Genomic DNA, 18,746 nt, shown 5'->3' on the forward strand with positions numbered 1-18,746 from the left:
AATTCAATACAACCCATTGAATAAAGAGCAAGCAAATGTGAGTGACAATAAAAACAAACAATGGAAAGCAATGAGTGGGCTTCAGCCAACTGAAAGTTGTTGGTATGGGTAACAATACCCTTATGCCTAAACTGACAGGCGAGAACTAAAAATTGTGATCATTTCTTTTTTGTAAAGATATCAAGATATTTATTTTTTTCATACAGATCGCCTCCAAACAATATTTTCAGTATTTGGCTCGGATGTTTATTATCAAGGGTATAGGTTGCTTGCATGCAGCCAGGGCCTTGATATATTTGCATATTATTTTCTTGTTCAGCTATATGAAAACTCTATATTTGTGTCCTCCATCTATAGCAATGTTTGTATTATGTGTGTGTAAATAAGTAAAAGAAGAAATATGACTAAACAAGTAAAAGTATGCATTTTAGAGGCAAATGATACTTAAGAGTTAGAATTTGCTATTTGATTCAAGAACAAAGGAAACAATTACTTGTGGGAAAGATCTTTCTAGCAGATACTCTCTACCTGCAGATTCCTCACCTGTAGAATAACCCCAGTCTGCATCCCGAAACTAGGAGAGCCTGCTTTGTTTCGACACTGGAAGCGGTGTCAAATGAAGCCACTGAAAGCATATAATAGTCCACCCTCGCACAACAACGCTTCCATCCATTTTTTCTCAGTCTTTAAGGCGAGAAACGGACTAACAAACGATAGAGTAGCGCAGGACTAAAAACTGATGTGGGATCCTATTAACTTTCAATATAACGCATCCATGTGGGAAAGGTCGGTGAGGAATTTGCAGGTAGTTAGGATATCCACCAGAAATATTGTTACCGCAGGTAAGTGACTTTTTCTTCTGATGGATACTACAACCTGCATATTAATTAACTGTAGAATATATTCCAAAACAATACTCTTCCCAAGGGGAGGGTTGATGGATGGTTAACAGAGGAACTCCTGCAGAAGAGATCTGAGGAAGTGTCCGCCCTTACACACTTTAGAGTCTAAGCAGTAATGCTTGGTGAAGGTGTGTGGTGAATACGACATCGCCGCTTTAAAATTTTCACTATTGGAACTCCTCTGGCAAGAGAAGAAGGTGTCGATTTGGCTCTGGTAGAATGGGCCCAATGCCTTCTGGAGTCTCCTTCTTTGCTAAAGCATAACAGGTCTTAATACAGAGAGTGATCCAGCTGGAAAAGGACCTTTTCTCCACCGCTTTGCCTTTTTAAGCACCACAATACCCCAAGAAGAGCTGGACACCCAGTTGTATGTCATTAGTGAGATCCAGTTAGTAGCATAGGATCCAGCCTGTGGAACCACTCCTCCTTTGTGGGATGGGGCGACGGATTGAAGGATAGAAGTGCGATGGACTGACTTAGGTGAAAGGGGACACCACTTTGGAAAGAAAGCAACCTTAGCTCGTAAAACCAATATGTCAGAATAAAAGTCTGTGAAAGGTGGGTGAGAACTTAGGACCTACATCTCACTTTCACTTCTGGCTGAGGTAAATCCCACTAAAAACCCTGTCTTTAAAGTCAACATTCTCCAAGGACCACTAAGTTCAAATGGAATTCCCAATAGAAAAGTAAAAAATAGGTTAAGGTCCCACTGGGGTACAACAAAGGGAAATGTAGGATAGAGTACTGTTAGCCTTTTGAGGAAAAGGTTCAGAATTGTAGACTTTAACAAGGAAGGCACGTCTGGAAGACAAAGGAAAGTCAACAACGGGGCCACCTTGACAGCACCAACTGCACATTCCTGCTGGGCAAATGAAAGTGCAAACTGCAAGACTGGGACAATTTACTATTTTAAGGGGTCCACGTTACTGTTGGTGCACCAAACCACAAAGCCAGTCTATCTTCCAGAGTCCGAGGACTTAGTGGAGGTGCGACTGGCAGACAAATAGTTGATTAGAGTTCCTGAAATTCTTTGTGTTGGCTAGTTAGAATTCCAAACACCTATGCACATCTAAAAAAACGTAGGATTAGATGGGATGTGGAAGGACGATGCCAGAATGCTATACTCGTTTAGGGGAAAATTAAACTGTTATGTCTGACATGAAGGATGGACTTGAACGCAAGAGACGCCTGTAAAAGAGTTATCAAAATACATCTGTCATGTTTGGCATGAAGGACTGTGTTTGGAAGATTTAAGTAATGGATCCTTGATTGTTAATGTCAGCAATTCTCCTGTTCTCTGAGATGATATCAGGGCCAGTACTAATACCGTTTTCCTTGAAATGTATTCTAAATTTTACCTTATGAACAGGCTCAAATGTGCTCTTCTTTAATTGTATAAGCAATATTTCACCTCCTAGGGCACTGGTGGTTTATGACTGGAAGATATGCCCTCTGTAGGCCTTTTAAGAACTCCTTTATGAAAGAAGAGAGGAGGTGGAGCTGGAGGTTTGGAATTTAGACAATATCCCACTTTAATGGAGATTTGGCAGAGGCCGGATTAAGGCAGCTGTAGAAAACAGGGGACCACAATGTGCAAAAAATAATATAATTGGTTAAGTCTTTAGCTTTATATGTTCTTTTTGTGGTTGGTGTACTGACCCTAGTGAGGATTTTCGGAAAGATATCCAAAATGCCTAATTCTGTAACTGCATGGTGCTCAGAAGCCATGCAGTCAAAGCCAGTGAATTTGTGAACAAATTAAGTACTGGGCGTTTCGGTCTTCACAGGAGGACAAGAGCCTGGTCTAGGTGAATTTGAGGCAACAAGATCAGATGTTCTTTGGACCAAGTGGGGATTAAAAGAATGATGGTGCAGTGCTCTTGTTTGATGGCTATTCGTGTAATGAGGAGAAACAGTGGAAATGCAAAAGCTAAAACCCCGTCCATTTCATCGAAAGTGCATTTCTCTCATTCTTGGATGCAATTGTCTGCTGTCACAGTATTGAATCCAGAGCCCACTGATTAAGCTCCCATTCATGGAAAACTCCTCCTACTCTGATGAATGAGTCTGCTTGTGCGTGCCTCAGGGAAGATGCTACACTTTGAGTAATTTGCCGCTGTGCTTTGCCAATGCCCATGTTGTTGACCCTTCTGTAAGAGTGCTGGTGATTTGGTCCTGCCTTACCCGTTGACATAATACATAGATGTGGTGTTGTCTTCCCATATCAACATGGATGACTGACAAATCAGAGGATGGGATGAGCCTAGGCTGTTGCAACTCGCTCAGACCTCGAGCACCCTTAAATGGTGAGATGTCTCTATGTGCATCTAAGGGCCACATGTGAACAACTCTTGCAGGTGCGCTTACCACCCTTCTATGGAGGCAACTGTGGCCATTACAACGGAGACAGGAATAGTAAAATAAAGTTCTTCAGTCATCTTTGCTCATCCATGTAGATGGTAATCTGTTTTCTGACTAGTCTGACTGGGATCCTGCTAATCAGGACCCCAGTCACTGTGCTCTCTCCCTAAATTGGACTATGGTAAGTACTTTGGTTCCTTCCTATTGGGCTACTGGTGTATCCTTCGGAGTCCCTAGTATATGGTACTGAGGTACCCAGGGCATAGGTACACCAGGGGTCTCCCCTCCCATGGGGTGCAGCATATGTTATGCCACCCTTGAGAGACCACTCAAACTGTGACTACAGGCCTGCCATTGCAGCCTGTATGCACTGGTGCCAGCACCACTCACAACAGATATGTTTCATTATATCGGAGGTCACTGCACTTAAAAGCTATAAGTCACCCCTAAGGTAGGCCTTTCAATACTGAAGGCACGGTGCTTGCTTGTATCTGTGAGGGTGCCCTGCATGAGCAGGACACCCTCTACAAACCTAGGAGTCGATTATCCAGGCTTTGTAAGAAGCAGTCAGTCATTTTATACATATAGTGGACATCAAATCAATTACAAGATGTCTAACTATATATTGGCTGCACCGAAACTGGTAATGTTTGGTATCAAACATGTTGGAATCTTCCCCAACACCGATTCCTGTGATGGACAAAGGATAGCATGTACTGGGGGCTCCCCTGGGGAGCCTCCCTGTATTCTGGTATCAGTCCTTCAGGGATTAACAGTAAGCTAGTGCTGTGACGTCCAAAGACACGATTCCGCCCTCCTGCGGCTGAGCCAAGCTCGAGCAGGGGAAGGTAGGACAACAGGTTTCCTGTCACAGGGAGGTGTGACCACCTCCCAGACAGGACTTACTGTATTGAGCTGGGGCGCTTGCCAGCACCACCAGACTGCTCTGAAAAAAACATTTGGTATCCTCCTGGCATACTCTAGTTCTAATGAGTTTAGGGAGCCATTGGCACATGCTCTGGCGCGAAACTGTACAAAGGACATGGGAGTATCCTCCCCTCTGTCCAGCCCCTCCTCTGGGAGGGACCCCTGATTCATCGCAAAACTTTCCTTTCCTTTAGGTACTTAAGGGTTTACCTAAGGGAAGCTCTTCAGATCTGTGGTGGGGCAAGATTCCGATCCGAAAACCACCTCTACTTCTACCATATGGGCGCTTTGGACTTCATTGGACGTCGCTTAGGGAACCAAGACCTCATCTGGGAAGATTCCTGCTGCTCCTGGTCTCGTCGTCCTGCCAGTCTTCTGCATCGTCAGTGATTGTGCTTCATTTGGGTTCTTCTCCAGGCCTGTGAGCATCAAAGACACCAAAGGAATCTCCCTTGGAGTGAAGGAGTCACTCCCCTGTATCTGTAGACACAGTAACTAAGCTGACCGGTCTGCTGCTCCTGACATCCTCTGGACTTCAAAAGGCCTAGCAGCACAGGTGGTGGTTATGCAACTCCCTTGAGGTCTGCACTGTCCGCACACCGAGTTTGAGGCCAGTATCCCTCGTCAGAATCGCTGGAACAGCCCCCGTGTGCACTGTGTCGACTTGCTGTTGCCAAGGCTTGTTGACTCTTCTCCAGAGATCTTCGGGCTCCAAGAAGCTCCAGCCTTTCTTCCTGCCAAGACCTTCGTCCTCACCACAAACCCAATGCACCATGGGCCTGCATCTTTAGTGAGCTGCTCAAGGTCCTCTTGAGACTCATGTGCCTTCGGCCTGTGGGTCTTCTTTGGCTCCAGTGGGCTTCTCTGCTTGTTCGGGGACTGCTCTGACTCTCCTGCACTTGGTGAGTCCCTTGGACCTTGGTGGTCTAGACATAGCACCTCCTTTATTTTCCACATCTGTTGCTAAGGCTTGTTGGTGGTCCTGCCGGACACCGACCCTCTGGTTCGCGACTACTGACGTGGGACAGCTAGTGAACGGCTCCTGGTCCTCCACAGCGTAGCCTGGTTCTCACAGCTGCAGCGACAAGGTCACCGTCAACAGTCCTGCATCTTCCGTCATCAGTGGTCATTGGTTTTCTGTGCCTCCTGGTCACTCCTGAGTGGCACAGACTCTGTCCCCTCTGCTTACAGGTACTTCTCTTCAAGATCCACCCTTGGATTCCACTGGACTCTTGCACCTTCTTGGCCCGCGGCATCTTTACTGAAGTCCTCCATTGTGGTCTACAGCAGTTTCCGGCATCACTTTGCACCTATGCACCTAGCTTCCCTGGTGTAGGTATCCTGGTTCCTGGGGTATCCACGGGTGGGTTGACTCACCAACCTTCTATCTTCCAAAGGGTCCTCTGGGAAGGGTCCTTCTGCAAAACTATAACTGTGACTTCCCTATTGAGTATGCGGCTGTCTTTCCACTCTGCACACGGCCTCTGTAGGGATCCAGGGAACTTACCTTGGATGGTTCCTTGAGTCCCCAGCTCTTCTAAGTCTTCTGGGTCAAGTCTTAAATTAGGTCGCAGTTTGCATTCCACTATAAGTATATGGTTTGGTCCCCCCCCTCAAGACAACTGTGCATTTGTGCTACTTACCTGTTCTCCTTTTGAAATATTGTGTGTATTGTGTTTATATCTCTTGGTAGGAGATATACCAATGTGTTAGTGAGTGTGTATAATAAATATTACTATTTTTATAACTACACTGTGTGGTTCTTTTTCGTTCAACCTACACTACAGATTAGTACTGGTAAAATAATCTGCTTAACACTCCTTCTGGACTAAGCTTGAAGGTTTCTCTTCACAGCTACCACTTAGAGAGCTTTCTAAGGTTGCCTAAAACCACCAAAATCACCATAAGGGTTGTCTGGATTAGTGCTGGATGCTTCACTTAAATAAGTGTTCACCATATAGTAAGCCAGCCTCGTAAAATCCAGCCGAGGTAGGACGTTTTACTGTTATCTTTACAACAGCTTCGGAACTCGATCCAATGTGAGGCTAGTTCCTATAGATAAACACTCAATAGAAGATGCAAATAGGGAATTAGAGGAATGCAATAGAAGGCCACCCCCAGCATGGATGTATACTTCCAGATTGTTTCAGTATAAAGTAGCTAAAATGGTTTTGCCGTCATTTGGGGACAGGTGGGTATGTGCTTCCAAATGGAATGACTTTCCTATATGTCTAGCCAGAACAGCTCCTAAAATTGAATTGCTTGTCGGCTTCATGGAAGATTTCCCCATATTGAGGAGCAGATGTATGCAGTTGAAAAGCTAGCTGTCTATGATGAACCAATTGTGAAGATGTGGACACATGTTGTCGTCCCATCTTTTGAGCTGAGCTGCCAGCTGCTGGAAATTTCATTAAAAAAAAATTAAACAGTATATAGGATCCACTGTCTCAAAGTTCTCTCTCAAGTGAGTTTTTTAGTCTGCTCTCCAGACTGCCTTGTGTAAAGTGATGCTTCTCGCAGGAGGTAACACAAGAGCTGACTCCAAACTGGGGGACACATACCATGAGCACAAGGAACTGTGAGGTTTTTGCACCTGCCTCTCAACATCCACCCTGAGAAATGTTCATGAATATACAAAAGGGCAGGTCACACTGTCTTATGGAACCTGTCCTCACCCTGTATCTTGTGCTATGGTAAACCAGGGGCATCCAAAATGGATCCCACTGATCTCAGTAGTCAGATTCATACACACACAACATCAATTACACATGTGCTTTGCATACTACACTCCCACTTACACTCCCCACATACACATACACACATACACACACACACACACACACACACACACACACACACAGGATGTCAGCAAAAGGTTTCCGGGTTTTCACATAAGAGCGAAACTTTACTCAAGAGGGGCCAGTAGGCCACAATCTCACTGGTCCAGATTAAAAAAAGGTCTGGTCAACTCTATTAGGTAATACATTATTCTGCCACTAAACCTAGGCAAGAGATAGTAGTCCTCTGACGATTAGAAGGGTATGCTTAATGCGCTGCTACAGGTCACTTGACAGGTCATGGACCTTGCATTTTTAAGGACTGACATAGGCCCCTGGGCACATGCTTGATTTGTGTAACTCAAAGACCAAAATACATCAGAATACCAGGTACAGGCACTCGGGACAGGGGTTCATGTTCAAATACTATGCAGAGGAGCATTTCTTTCCTAACAGTAACATTTTAAATATACAATTGTTTTATTTTGTGTTATTGCTGCCCTTTCCTTCTTTCTTAGGCATGTTATTGATTTTCAACCTCAATCTCTGGAGAGCTACGCCTCTTACCATATACTGTCTTTATCTGCCACAGCAATGCATGGGGTGAAGGGGTGGAACTTGATGACTGAGGGAACACCGGGATTGCGATTTATGAAGATTTGATCATCTAGCCTTGAAATACCTAGAATGGGAAAGAAAGAATCTTTAAAGAATCTAAAAACCTTGGTTGACATTTTGAAGAAAAAAAAACTTACACCACTTTCCATTTGCCAGTTTAGAACTGTGCCTTCAACATTTATAATTCCTATTTTAAAATCATTGGCAGAACTGAAGTGACCTAGATTTAACCTTTGAACTTTACATTCTCAATACTAGATTTCACCATTGAGCTTTCAATTGCTGTTTACACATTACACCATTGCTCTTTAAATTGCCATTCACAGATTTTCCCCTTTACTTGTGTATCCTGATTTAAAATACTTCAGCTGTGTCTCCAATTTTCATTCCTAGAGTTCATCTTTGGGCTTTATATTCTTAGTCCTAGATTATACCTTTGAATTAGGTTCTGAGATTTTATCCCTGTTCTTCATACGCAATCCTAATCATTTCACATTTGGGAGTTATATTATTACTCGTAAAGTTCACCTTCGCTTTTCTAGATTCATTCTCCCAAATTCACCATTGTTCACCGAATTGCGATTCTCATATTTACATGTCTAGAGAATCTGGATTTCATTAAGGACACGGAGGCTGACATTATGCAAAGTCTTTTATTTGCAGCTCCAAGCAGCCGCCTACATCACAATAGACTAAGCTCTAAAGAGAACAATGGCAACACATAAAGCCCATGAGACAGCAATAATCTGCCTCTTTTAAATGAATAGTCCAAGAAAGAAAGAACTTTAATGAAGAACTGCGAAGTCCAGATCCAACAGGGATGGAGAGTGAAAGGATGAAAAACTGGATGGTGGAACGGAATCCAATCCAACGAAGATCATGAATGAAGTAGGAGTCAAGGATTTTCTGTAAAGGAAAACAGAAGTAAGTTCTGGCAAAGGGGATTGCAAAGGCAATACAATAAAATACAATACAATCAGGTGTAATAAACAAGGCAGTGTAATGAAGCATTACGATAGGAAAGATATTATAAACAGTAATCAGTAATATCAATTAGAACATTCACCACCACCAGAGGGTGGGAGGGAGGGATAATGTCAGCCTCCGTGTCCTTAATGAAATCCAGATTCTCTAGACATGTAAATATGAGAATCGCAATTTCATAACAAGACACGGAGGCTACATTATGCATGTTGGTAGCTTCTTAAAACAACATTGGACATATGCTCAATAGGTTTACAATAATGACGAGCAAATGTACTTGCATTAGACCAATCCGCAGCCTTTAGGATGTCCTCTAACTTACCTCCGGACCAAAGAGACTTACTGGCCATAGCGCCTCTTAAAGAATGAGCCTGAAATTTATGTAAGTCGACGCCGGCAAGACTCATGGCAATTTTAATCCATCTAGCAATAGAAGTGGAGGAAATCGCTTTATGCGGTTTAACAAAAGATATTAACAATTGAGAAACGCCCTGGGGACGAAGGAGAGCCATCCTTTGATCATATTCCTTCATGCATTCAACGACACAGAGTTTAGGGCAAAGATCAAAACGAGGGTAAAATATAGAATCGGACATAGTTTTAGTCCTTCTGAAAATATCGAACTTGACGCCAAAGACATTGTAAGAACGTCTTGAAATCTCAAGAGCTTTGACATCAGAAGCTCTTCTACAAGAAATTAGGCACAATAAGGTAGCCAATTTAATGGAAAGATTTTTTCTGTTCAGAAGGGAATTAGGAGGCCAACTGTTGAAGAGGTTAAGGATCAAACTGACATCCCAAAGAGTCTCATATTTGGCTTTAGGGGGTCTCCTTAAACGGATACTCTTCATGACTCTACAGACAATAACATTCTTACCGATTGTCTTACCATTAATAAGAATGTGGCCAGCCGATATAGCAGATCTATAGCAATTAATAGATCTATAACTCAGACCTCTATCAAACTGTTCAACCAGGAAGTTGACTATATCAACAATAGGGGCCTCCAGGGGATCCAAGTCCCTTTCCAGGCACCAACGTACCCATATTCTCCAGATACTGTTGTATCTGTAGTGCGTGCCAGGAGCCCAGGATTCCTTGAGGAGGGTTGAAGCCGACTCCGAAAGACCTGAGATTGCATTAGATCTCCTGACACTTTCCAGGCAAGAAGGGACAAACTCCCGTTCAGAATAAGGGGATGAATGTGACCGTCTACGTCTGAGAGGAGATCTTCCAGTGAAGGGATCAAGAAGGGGACACTGCAGGCCAGTTCCAGAACAGTTGGGAACCATGCTTGAGAGGTCCAGAAAGGAGTTATCAATACGAGGCAAGATTGTTCTTGTCTCACCTTCTGAAGGACCCTCTGAATCATTGCAAAGGGGGGAAAAGCGTAACCCCGAACATCCTTCCAAGGTTGCAGGAAGGCATTGACTGCCAGAGCGCCCGGATCGGGCATCCAGCTGAAATACTTGGGGATCTGAGAAGTCAGCCTGCTTGCGAATAAATCCACGTGCAGGGGACCCCAAATCCTGTTCAGAGTGCTGAAAACAGAAGGGTTCAGTTTCCAATCGCTGTGGTCGAAAAGGAACCTCGAATTCCAATCCGCTGAGAAGTTTGCTTCTCCTGGAAAGTATTCTGCTTTGAGGGATATTTTGTGTTCTAGGCAGAACATCCAGAGTTTCTTGGCTAGGTTCGACAAGTCCAAGGACTTTGTTCCGCCTAAACGATTGATATAGGCCACGGCCGATATATTGTCCATCTTGAGAAGGACGGATCTCCCTTGAAGGGAATGTCTGAAGCTCATAAGGGCATATAAACCGGCAGTCAGTTCTAAAAAATTTATGTGATGGCAAGATTCCTCTTGAGACCAAAGGCCGCCCGTGTTTTGATTGAGAAAACAGGCTCCCCAGCCATGAAGGCTGGCGTCCGATTCCAAGACAAATTCTGGCTTGGTGCCAAAGATTGCTTTGCCATTCCAGGCCTCCAGATTGTCTAACCACCAATCTAGTTCTGAGCGGGCTTCCGGATCTAAGGAAATCCGGTCTTCGTACCAGAGTCCGGACCTCAGAGCCCTCGCTTTTATCCTTTGAAGGGCTCGATAATTGAGTGGTCCAGGGAAAATACCCTGAATGGAGGACGATAGAAGACCCAAAAGTCGTGCAAGTTCCCTCAGAGACAAGTCTTGGTGTCTCAGCACATATCTTATCTCTTTTTTAATCTTGGAAACTTTTTTCGAGGGAAGAAGAAGAAGACAGCGCATCGTGTCCACGGTAAAACCTAGGAACTCGATGGACATTGTTGGGGTTAACAACGATTTTTCTTTGTTTATGATGAATCCTAGCTTCTCCAAAAGATTCATAGTGAAATTCAAGTCCTGAACCAGCTGGAGAGGATCTTGAGACATAATGAGGATGTCGTCGAGGTAAATAATCAGACGTATTCCTCTTGATCTTACATGAGACACAACCGCTCTCATCACTTTGGTGAAACACCAGGGAGCGGAAGAGAGTCCGAAAGGAAGAGCTTGGAACTGATACAAGCGGTCTCTTTCCAAAGGAACTGAAGAAAAGGTTGGTGAGCCTTGGCCATGGGTATGGTGAAATAGGCGTCTTTGAGGTCTAATTTGACTAACCAATCTTTCTCCAAGAGAAGGTCCCGGAGAAGGTGGATGCCTTCCATCTTGAAATGCCTGTATGTGAGGAACTTGTTTAGGTCTCGAAGGTTGATCACAGGTCTCCAACCTTTGTCCTTTTTTTCCACCAAAAAAAGGTTGCTTATGAATCCCAGCTGATCGGATGGGACCTCCAGGATTGCACCTTTCTGAATCATAGAAGAGATCTCTTCTTCTATAATTTTTTCTTGTTCCGAGGACATGTGAATCTTCCTGGGAAGGGAAGTCTGAACAGGAGGATGGGTGAAGTCTATCATGAAACCCTTTACCGTGTTTAGAACCCACGAGTCTTGAGTGATCAGATGCCAATTCATTGCAAAATGTCTGAGTCTTCCGCCCACTTTTAGTGGAAAAGAAGGGGAAGGGAGGGAGGTAACACTCACCTGAGGGTGTGTTAGAGTTGGTCGATCCACGTGATCTGTAGCCTCTGCCTCTACCTTGGCCTCTACCCCTTTGAGGGTAGAATTGCGGGGTATTAAACTGTTGGTATCCTCTTCCGAAACCACGACCTCTTGAGAAGGGCCTTTGATTGTAACGGCCGGAAGGTTGGCCTCGTCTTCCGGCCCGACCAAAAAGGTTGTTGTTGTTAAAGACCTTGCGCATGTTCTGTTGCGCTTTATCAAGGGCGGTAAAGGTGGAAACGTATTTCCCAAGGGATTTAATTAGGTCTTCCCCGAAGAGAAGTCCTTTAGGGTTCCTTGAGGGTTCTTTGTCAGCCAGATCTCCCAGTTTTGGGTTGATTTTGTTCAGGACCACCCTACGTCTCTCTGAGTTAATGGAAGCGTTAGCATTCCCCAGGAGGATGATGGCCCTCTGGCTCCAACCTCTAATCATCTCAGTATCCAAAGGAGTACCATTGATGTGAGAATCCTCTGCTGAATCCAAGATTCTGGTCAGAGGGCCAAGGACGTCCGAGAGGCGATCTTGGCATCCTTTAAAGGATTTTTCGACCCCTTTTCTTGGGTCACGCCCAAGTTTAAATAGGAATTTTATAAGCTCTGGGTCCAGATTGGGTGTATAACAAACCTTATCTTTGAGGGAAGGTCTTGAGCATTCAGCTCTGAGAATATTTCGGGTTCCCCTGTCAAGGAGGTTTCTGAGCCATTTTTTGATAAATTTCGAGACATGGTCTTGGGGTACCCAGTCAGAACTCCTTGGGTGTCTAAGGTTTTGGGGGGAGAGCATTTCCTCTCCCAAGGGGTCCAGAATGGTGCTTTTGGAAGGAGAAGGGAGATTATCTGTAAATTCGTCGAGAGGGTCTTGACCATCGTTGAGATCAAAGACATATTCATCAATAAATTCAGAGGAATTGGTTGAAATGTCATCATCCATATCAAAGGAAGTGCCGCCAAGGACACCCTGGGTGTTAAAGGCGCGAAGGCCTCCACTACTAGTTGAGGTGCCAAGACCTCCTTTATTTGTTGAGGTGCCAAGACCTCCCGAAGTATTGGTATTGGTGTAATTAGTTTTCTTCAGTCTCTTACCTCCCTGGTTCCCACCGGAATGAGGGTGGGAGTGAGTGACGTCCTCCAAAGGGAGTGGACGTTTGGGACCCATTAGCTCAGATAGGCTCTCCATCATGCAGGACTTAACTTCCATGTGGAGCATAGCTTTGAAAGATCCATCACCCAAGCCTGGAGTAGGGGCTGCGGCCCCATCAGAATCAGATTCTGACATTTTGTTTAGAAAGGGACAGGCAGGGAAGATAGAAGTCACTTAGAAAGTAGGTGTTAGCTAAGTGTTAACGTTCTACAGCAAGGGTGATATTCCTTGTTTCCCTTAGATTATCATTTGTTTATGGTGAATATAAAAAAATGAGGCTTTTAAGGGTTAAAACGCGTGTCTTGACCGTGATTCCGGTTGTGTATCCAAGGGAGAGGGAGTGGGAGGAAAGGAGATCACCATAAATTGGAGATCGGTGGGGACGGGTAGCGGAAAGGGTGGGGGTAACCACGCTTCAAAAGTAACACACTCCCATAAAACAGTACATGCTAGGTAAAAAACTTAGAAATATCGCTAGCTGAATGTACACAAACAGTCTATCTGCTATAGAAAACATTAAAAATAGCCAATGATTAAGGGTATTTAACAGAGTATTTCTTATAAGCCATATTAGCAAGAAGGAGAAGTCAACTTATCTGTCTTGGAGCCGCATTTAAAAGAGGCAGATTATTGCTGTCTCATGGGCTTTATGTGTTGCCATTGTTCTCTTTAGAGCTTAGTCTATTGTGATGTAGGCGGCTGCTTGGAGCTGCAAATAAAAGACTTTGCATAATGTAGCCTCCGTGTCTTGTTATGAAATTCTATTTTCTAGGATTCAACGAATTTACATTTGCCCCAGATATGCATTGATATACATTTGATATTTGCGCTTTATTTTATAATTCCTGGTTGGTCCTTTGAAAATAGATTCTCATTTTCAGACTTGTATTAAGTGCTTTAGAATATGGACATAGAAACAAAGGCATTTATAAAACAAATTCATTTATCAGTATGTCTCAGTTTCACGTTTATGCTTTAGCTTCTCAGTACATACTTCATCCTGTTATTTAGATTCTCATTACAAGTTATTACCTTTCTGTTGTAGAGTCTCCTGTAAAGATATCTCCCTTTAACTTTAGATTCTAAGCCTTAGATTTCACATTTGTGCTTCATATTTGCATTCTCAGATTTCACAGTTGTTGTTTAGATTGTCACTTATAGATTTTATATACTCTTCTCTTTCTCCTTTTATCTCACTTTTCTCTTATGATGGGGCCATTGAGTAGTGAGTGCTCGTGGCTATGCTGTTTCTATCATGTACTTCTTACTTGTGAAGTCCACTCTGAGAAGTAAGAGTGTGCAATGTCTAATCCTTTAAATCTTTAATCCACCCATCCCATCCTGCCACTCTCTCTTTAAGTCTTCCATCAGACCTCCTTTGTGGAATTCCTTTATTTTTGCTCCTTCTATTCTGGTTCACTTGTACTCTCAGTTAATGTCCTTTGTGTCACCCATCACATGCTCTCCATCTCATTGGTTATCTGGCTGTGCCAAACTCACACCTCTATTTTACTTTATGAGTTTTGGAGATAACTTTATGGTATGTGGCATCAATGTGGCATGAGACCGGGACCATGACTTTATAAATTCACCCTGGGATTTTTACTGGAGGCAGTATGTGACATAGCTCTAAGCCGCACAGGCTCAGAAAATTACAAAGCTGACAGTGGATCAATCAGAAGTTTCCTTAGCCTTCAAATAACTTTAGTTCACATTTCACCACCTAACAGTGATAGTTCCCACACATTACATCAACATCAGAGCTCTGTATACATCAATTAAGATGGTCTTGGAGCTTGGCACTTCCTCTAAACTTTTTTTTCCATTTATTTTAGATAAGTGCCTCTGCACAACAGCTTTATGTCCCTAATTATCTAGCCTCTACTGTGCTGCAGTTGAGGGGGGAGGGGGCGGGGAGACCAACAAAAGGCTGAAGACTGAAGAAATAGAACTGAAAGTAGCATATGGAATTGTTAAAATGCAAAGGTGAACTGAAAAATTAATGGTCAACGATGTAGACACATGCCCCACAATAACTCACATAAGTCCCAAATATTCTAATTACAAGAGGGCAGTGTTATCACTAGCCATCAGTAGCAGACAGCTACATACTAATAAAAACATGCCCCTTAATTCTCCTCACCCAACTCAACACCCCTCAAATAGCTAACCCCCACTCACAACCCACGTCATGGCTTTTCAACTCTACGCTCATCTCTAGAACAACATCACAGTTCCCTCACCCCATACGGCCCTTCCACCCACATCCATTTACCACGTTGGATCATTTGCTGTGCTTGCTTCCGGACACGGGCATTCCTTAGAAACCGCCACTCTCTCTCTTTTCGAATCTGGCTTTCGAGGTCGTGCTCCTCTGGGATCTTGAAAATAAGAAATAAATAATGAAAACACAAAACTGGCAAACAGCATGAAGAACATGTAAATGTAAATGTAAATGTATAGGCATTTATATAGCGCACTACTTACCCGGAGGGTCCCAAAGCGCTTCGACCGCTGCGAAACCCTTCCTGGCTTCCCTGAGAGATGGTCCCTTAATGGGTATCTCCAGGGTGAGACCAGGCATCCCCGGCGGTCTGGTGGGGCCGTTAGTGAAGATGAGGCAAGCTAATGCCCAGAGTTGCCGAGTGTGATCGCTGATCAGAGTGGGCACCGAGGCTAGAGAATTATCGAGTCCGCTGACCCTGGTCCAGAAACCTGCCACGCTGGGAATCGAACCCTGGTCCCGGGCCGTCCTCTGCTCTCGGGTCTGCCGCCTCTAACCAGTGAGCCACACTACTTCACTGGTTCACATGTGTCACAGAGAGGAGTGCAAAAAGAAGGAAGAGCTCCGGTGAAGAGAGAAAAGAGTCAGGCACAGGATACGAGTGTCCTAATCTTCACAGACCAGAAATCCCAGCTTAAAGGAAAGGGAAGCCCAATTGGAAAAGGAATGCAGTCTATCCACTTTAAGGAGCCCTACACTTTATGCAGTTATCACTAGGGGACAGTGCTGCTTACAAGTTCCTGGTGTTTCTCACTATTTAACATTAGTGCTATCCTCTCTATCTGTCTTTTAAGAACACTGTGCTTACGTCCAGCTTCATAACAGAAGCTGCAAAAGACTAGCTGTACAATGAGATTCTGGCATTTTGATGAAGACAACTCTGTTCTTTCACAATACTCCTGTTTCTCATTCACATCATGTCCTTTGCCTTCGGTCCTATCTTGCCCTCTTCCTCTGTTCTCTACTAGTCCCCTTTTTAGGTCTCGGCTAGCGTAGGCTGCGCACATGCGCAGTCTCGCTGGCGAGATTTAATGACTGAGTAGCGAGGGTTAACCCCGCCCTTCTTCTCCATTGGCTGGACTACTAAACGGCGTCCAGCGATTGGAGAAGAGGTCTCAGTTACGTCATTCTTTGGTTGTAAGCCCCATCCTTTTTGGATTGGGGGGCGTGTTTTTAGTTTTGTTCTACCTGTGACGTTATCAGTGAAAAACATGCCCCTCAGTCTGAAAAGGACGGGGCTTACAGACAAAAGGCGTGCAGGCAGAGTGAGCAAGACACGCTGTAGACTCGCTGTCCCAAGTGCTCTTTGACTGGGCATTGTTTAGGGATCACGCTGCCTTCATGCAGACGTCACTGTCCCTCCTCCCGCTGCAGCAGCAGTGAGTCAGCGCCATACGAGGGAGACTCCCGGGGCCGTGCGTGTGCCCGTCTATGCAGTGTGTTATAGAGTGGCTTTGAAATGCAGATTTTTAGTCGCACATATCACTTTGAACATGCGCTGTGTGCCCCCGATCACGCCGCCGGCCCGGGAGCGGAGAGAGCACTTTGTTTGCCTTCACCGGGCCCAGAGTTCGTCGACGTCAGCACCAAGCCGTGCTGGGATTGGCGCCAGCTCTGAGGGTTACCCTGGCAACGAGGGGGCTTTTGCTTTCTTCTCACCTTTGTTTTAATCCTTCACTCTCTCAATTTCTTTGGTCACATGTCAATGATCTGGCTCGCCGTGTGTCTCCCTCCTTCTGTCAGCCGCAGCCCCCACATCTTGAAGTAATCAGGAGCGGGGAAGGATCTGCCCCCTCGCATCTCAGGTTAAAGGAGAGGGTCGATGAATATGTGGTAGAGCCATTACAGGAAACCCGAGAAGGCTTCAATAGGGACTCCAATTGCCATTGCATTAGGATTGATTAGAGACTAGCAGTATCGTAACGACCCGGGGGAAGGGGCAGCCTGAGATTGCCGATGGCAAAATATTACTAGAAGCAAACGTTTTGGGTTACCATTAAAATGCACATTTATGTACAGTTTTCACAACCAGTAAAGTTAACTGCGGTGGGGAAATAGGCATTTCGAGTTTTGTAAAAAAAAAAAAAAAAAAAACGAACGAAGAATATGCTGAACAAACCTTGACCGCAGGTTGAATACATGAAAAACGTGTTTTTCCCCCAAGCCTGCGGTTTACAATTTCCCATAAAAAAATGTAGCTATGCCTTTTGTCAATATATACGCAGTGTAAAGGATAACCCACGCCCTTCTCTGCTGTTTTCATTTGTCTGTCTCTGCCCGTCTTAATCTGACACCGTCTCTCTTCGAGGGTGTACATATTGTATGTTAGCGCCCCCCCCCCCCCCCTCTCCAGTGTTGCCTCTTCTTTCGGTTATTCTAACATACCTGCTTTATTTGTTCCCATCACTCTATATCTGTCTCTGCTATCGCCCTGTGTGGAATACACTATTGGAGCGTCATTTCTCTTTCTTGTATGTTCTTATTTTTATTACTTTCTCTCTTTTTCTTTCCTTCTTCATTTTTGTCCGCCTGTTACATATCTCCTTTATTGTTACTACTTTTTTTATTCCTTCTTCTCGCATCCGACCTTTCTTCGGTAGTCCTTATCTGACTACCTATGTTCTTTTATTTTCTTGGTTACTCCCTTACATTTTAATTTCCTTCTTTTCTATTTTCTCTTTCTTTCTTTCTTCTCTCGCTCTCTTCTTAATACTTCTCTACGAATCTGCATCACTTCCTCCCTTTCCCCCAAATTCCCTTCCATCTTCTGATCTAGCAGCAAATAATTCACCCCCGGTGGGGCAGCTTTCAGTGCAGCTCACTGGATAATAAACTCCCTCTCTGCAGCCCAAGTTAACTGTTTATCTACTGACACCCGGCATTACCATCAGCCCGGGGGAGCCGGGGGCTCACCCCCGTGAGGACATTCCTCTGCTGTGGGCGGCCGGGGTCTAGGATGCACGCTGCGGAAAGGCAGGGATTTAGACCTGCTCCAGGAACCACAAATACTTGCTCAGAGCACGCGGGCTCAACCCGCGGCGGAGCTCGCAGTATTTACAGGCGTCGGACACATGTCGAAGCGCGCAGCAACACTTGCGTATGTCCTCCAGACTGAACATTTCTCGGTTGATGTGCTGTTTCTACTAACCCGCCTGAGTGTGCAGCAACAGTACCGAGCCATACAAGAACATTAACAAGCACATGTTTCCAGAATGCTTGTTTTGATGCCAACACGCACAAGCAGTGAATAGGCACCCCACTCTTTTTTTGGAGGTTTATATAGGCGAACTCGATCCGAAAATATCGGAGCTCTTTATATGCGCACCAGTCGCGTTACGCTCCAGAGGTAGCCGGAGCCAGCTGACGGCGAGCAATATAGTTGTAAAGCAGGCCTCATGCAGTTCAATCACTGAAGTGGAGGAGGAATGATACATCCAAACTGCCTGTGTGTGTGGCTCTGCGTATGTGGCTCTGTGTGTGTGGCTGTGTGTGTGTGTGTGTCTGGCTCTGTGTGTGTGTGTCTGGCTCTGTGTGTGTGTGTCTGGCTCTGTGTGTGTGTGTCTGGCTCTGTGTGTGTGTGTGTCTGGCTCTGTGTGTGTGTGTCTGGCTCTGTGTGTGTGTGTCTGGCTCTGTGTGTGTGTGTCTGGCTCTGTGTGTGTGTGTCTGGCTCTGTGTGTGTG

General features: G+C 44.7%; 1 protein-coding gene across 3 annotated transcripts in view; it reads right to left on the bottom strand.

The window, feature by feature from the left end:
* Positions 1 to 18,746, bottom strand: part of RPTOR (regulatory associated protein of MTOR complex 1) — a 2,217,374-nt gene that overhangs the window by 403,147 nt on the left and 1,795,481 nt on the right. For all 3 annotated transcript variants that reach the window (XM_086931040.1, XM_086931039.1, XM_086931041.1), the window contains 2 exons: positions 15,058 to 15,163; positions 7,535 to 7,649 (listed from right to left, as the gene is read on the bottom strand). In XM_086931040.1, the coding sequence (XP_086787166.1) occupies positions 7,535 to 7,649; positions 15,058 to 15,163 (221 nt within the window). The remainder of the gene's footprint in view (positions 1 to 7,534; positions 7,650 to 15,057; positions 15,164 to 18,746) is intronic.

Source organism: Lissotriton vulgaris, chromosome 7 (assembly GCF_964263255.1).
Source record: "Lissotriton vulgaris chromosome 7, aLisVul1.2, whole genome shotgun sequence".
NCBI classification, from domain to species: domain Eukaryota; kingdom Metazoa; phylum Chordata; class Amphibia; order Caudata; family Salamandridae; genus Lissotriton; species Lissotriton vulgaris.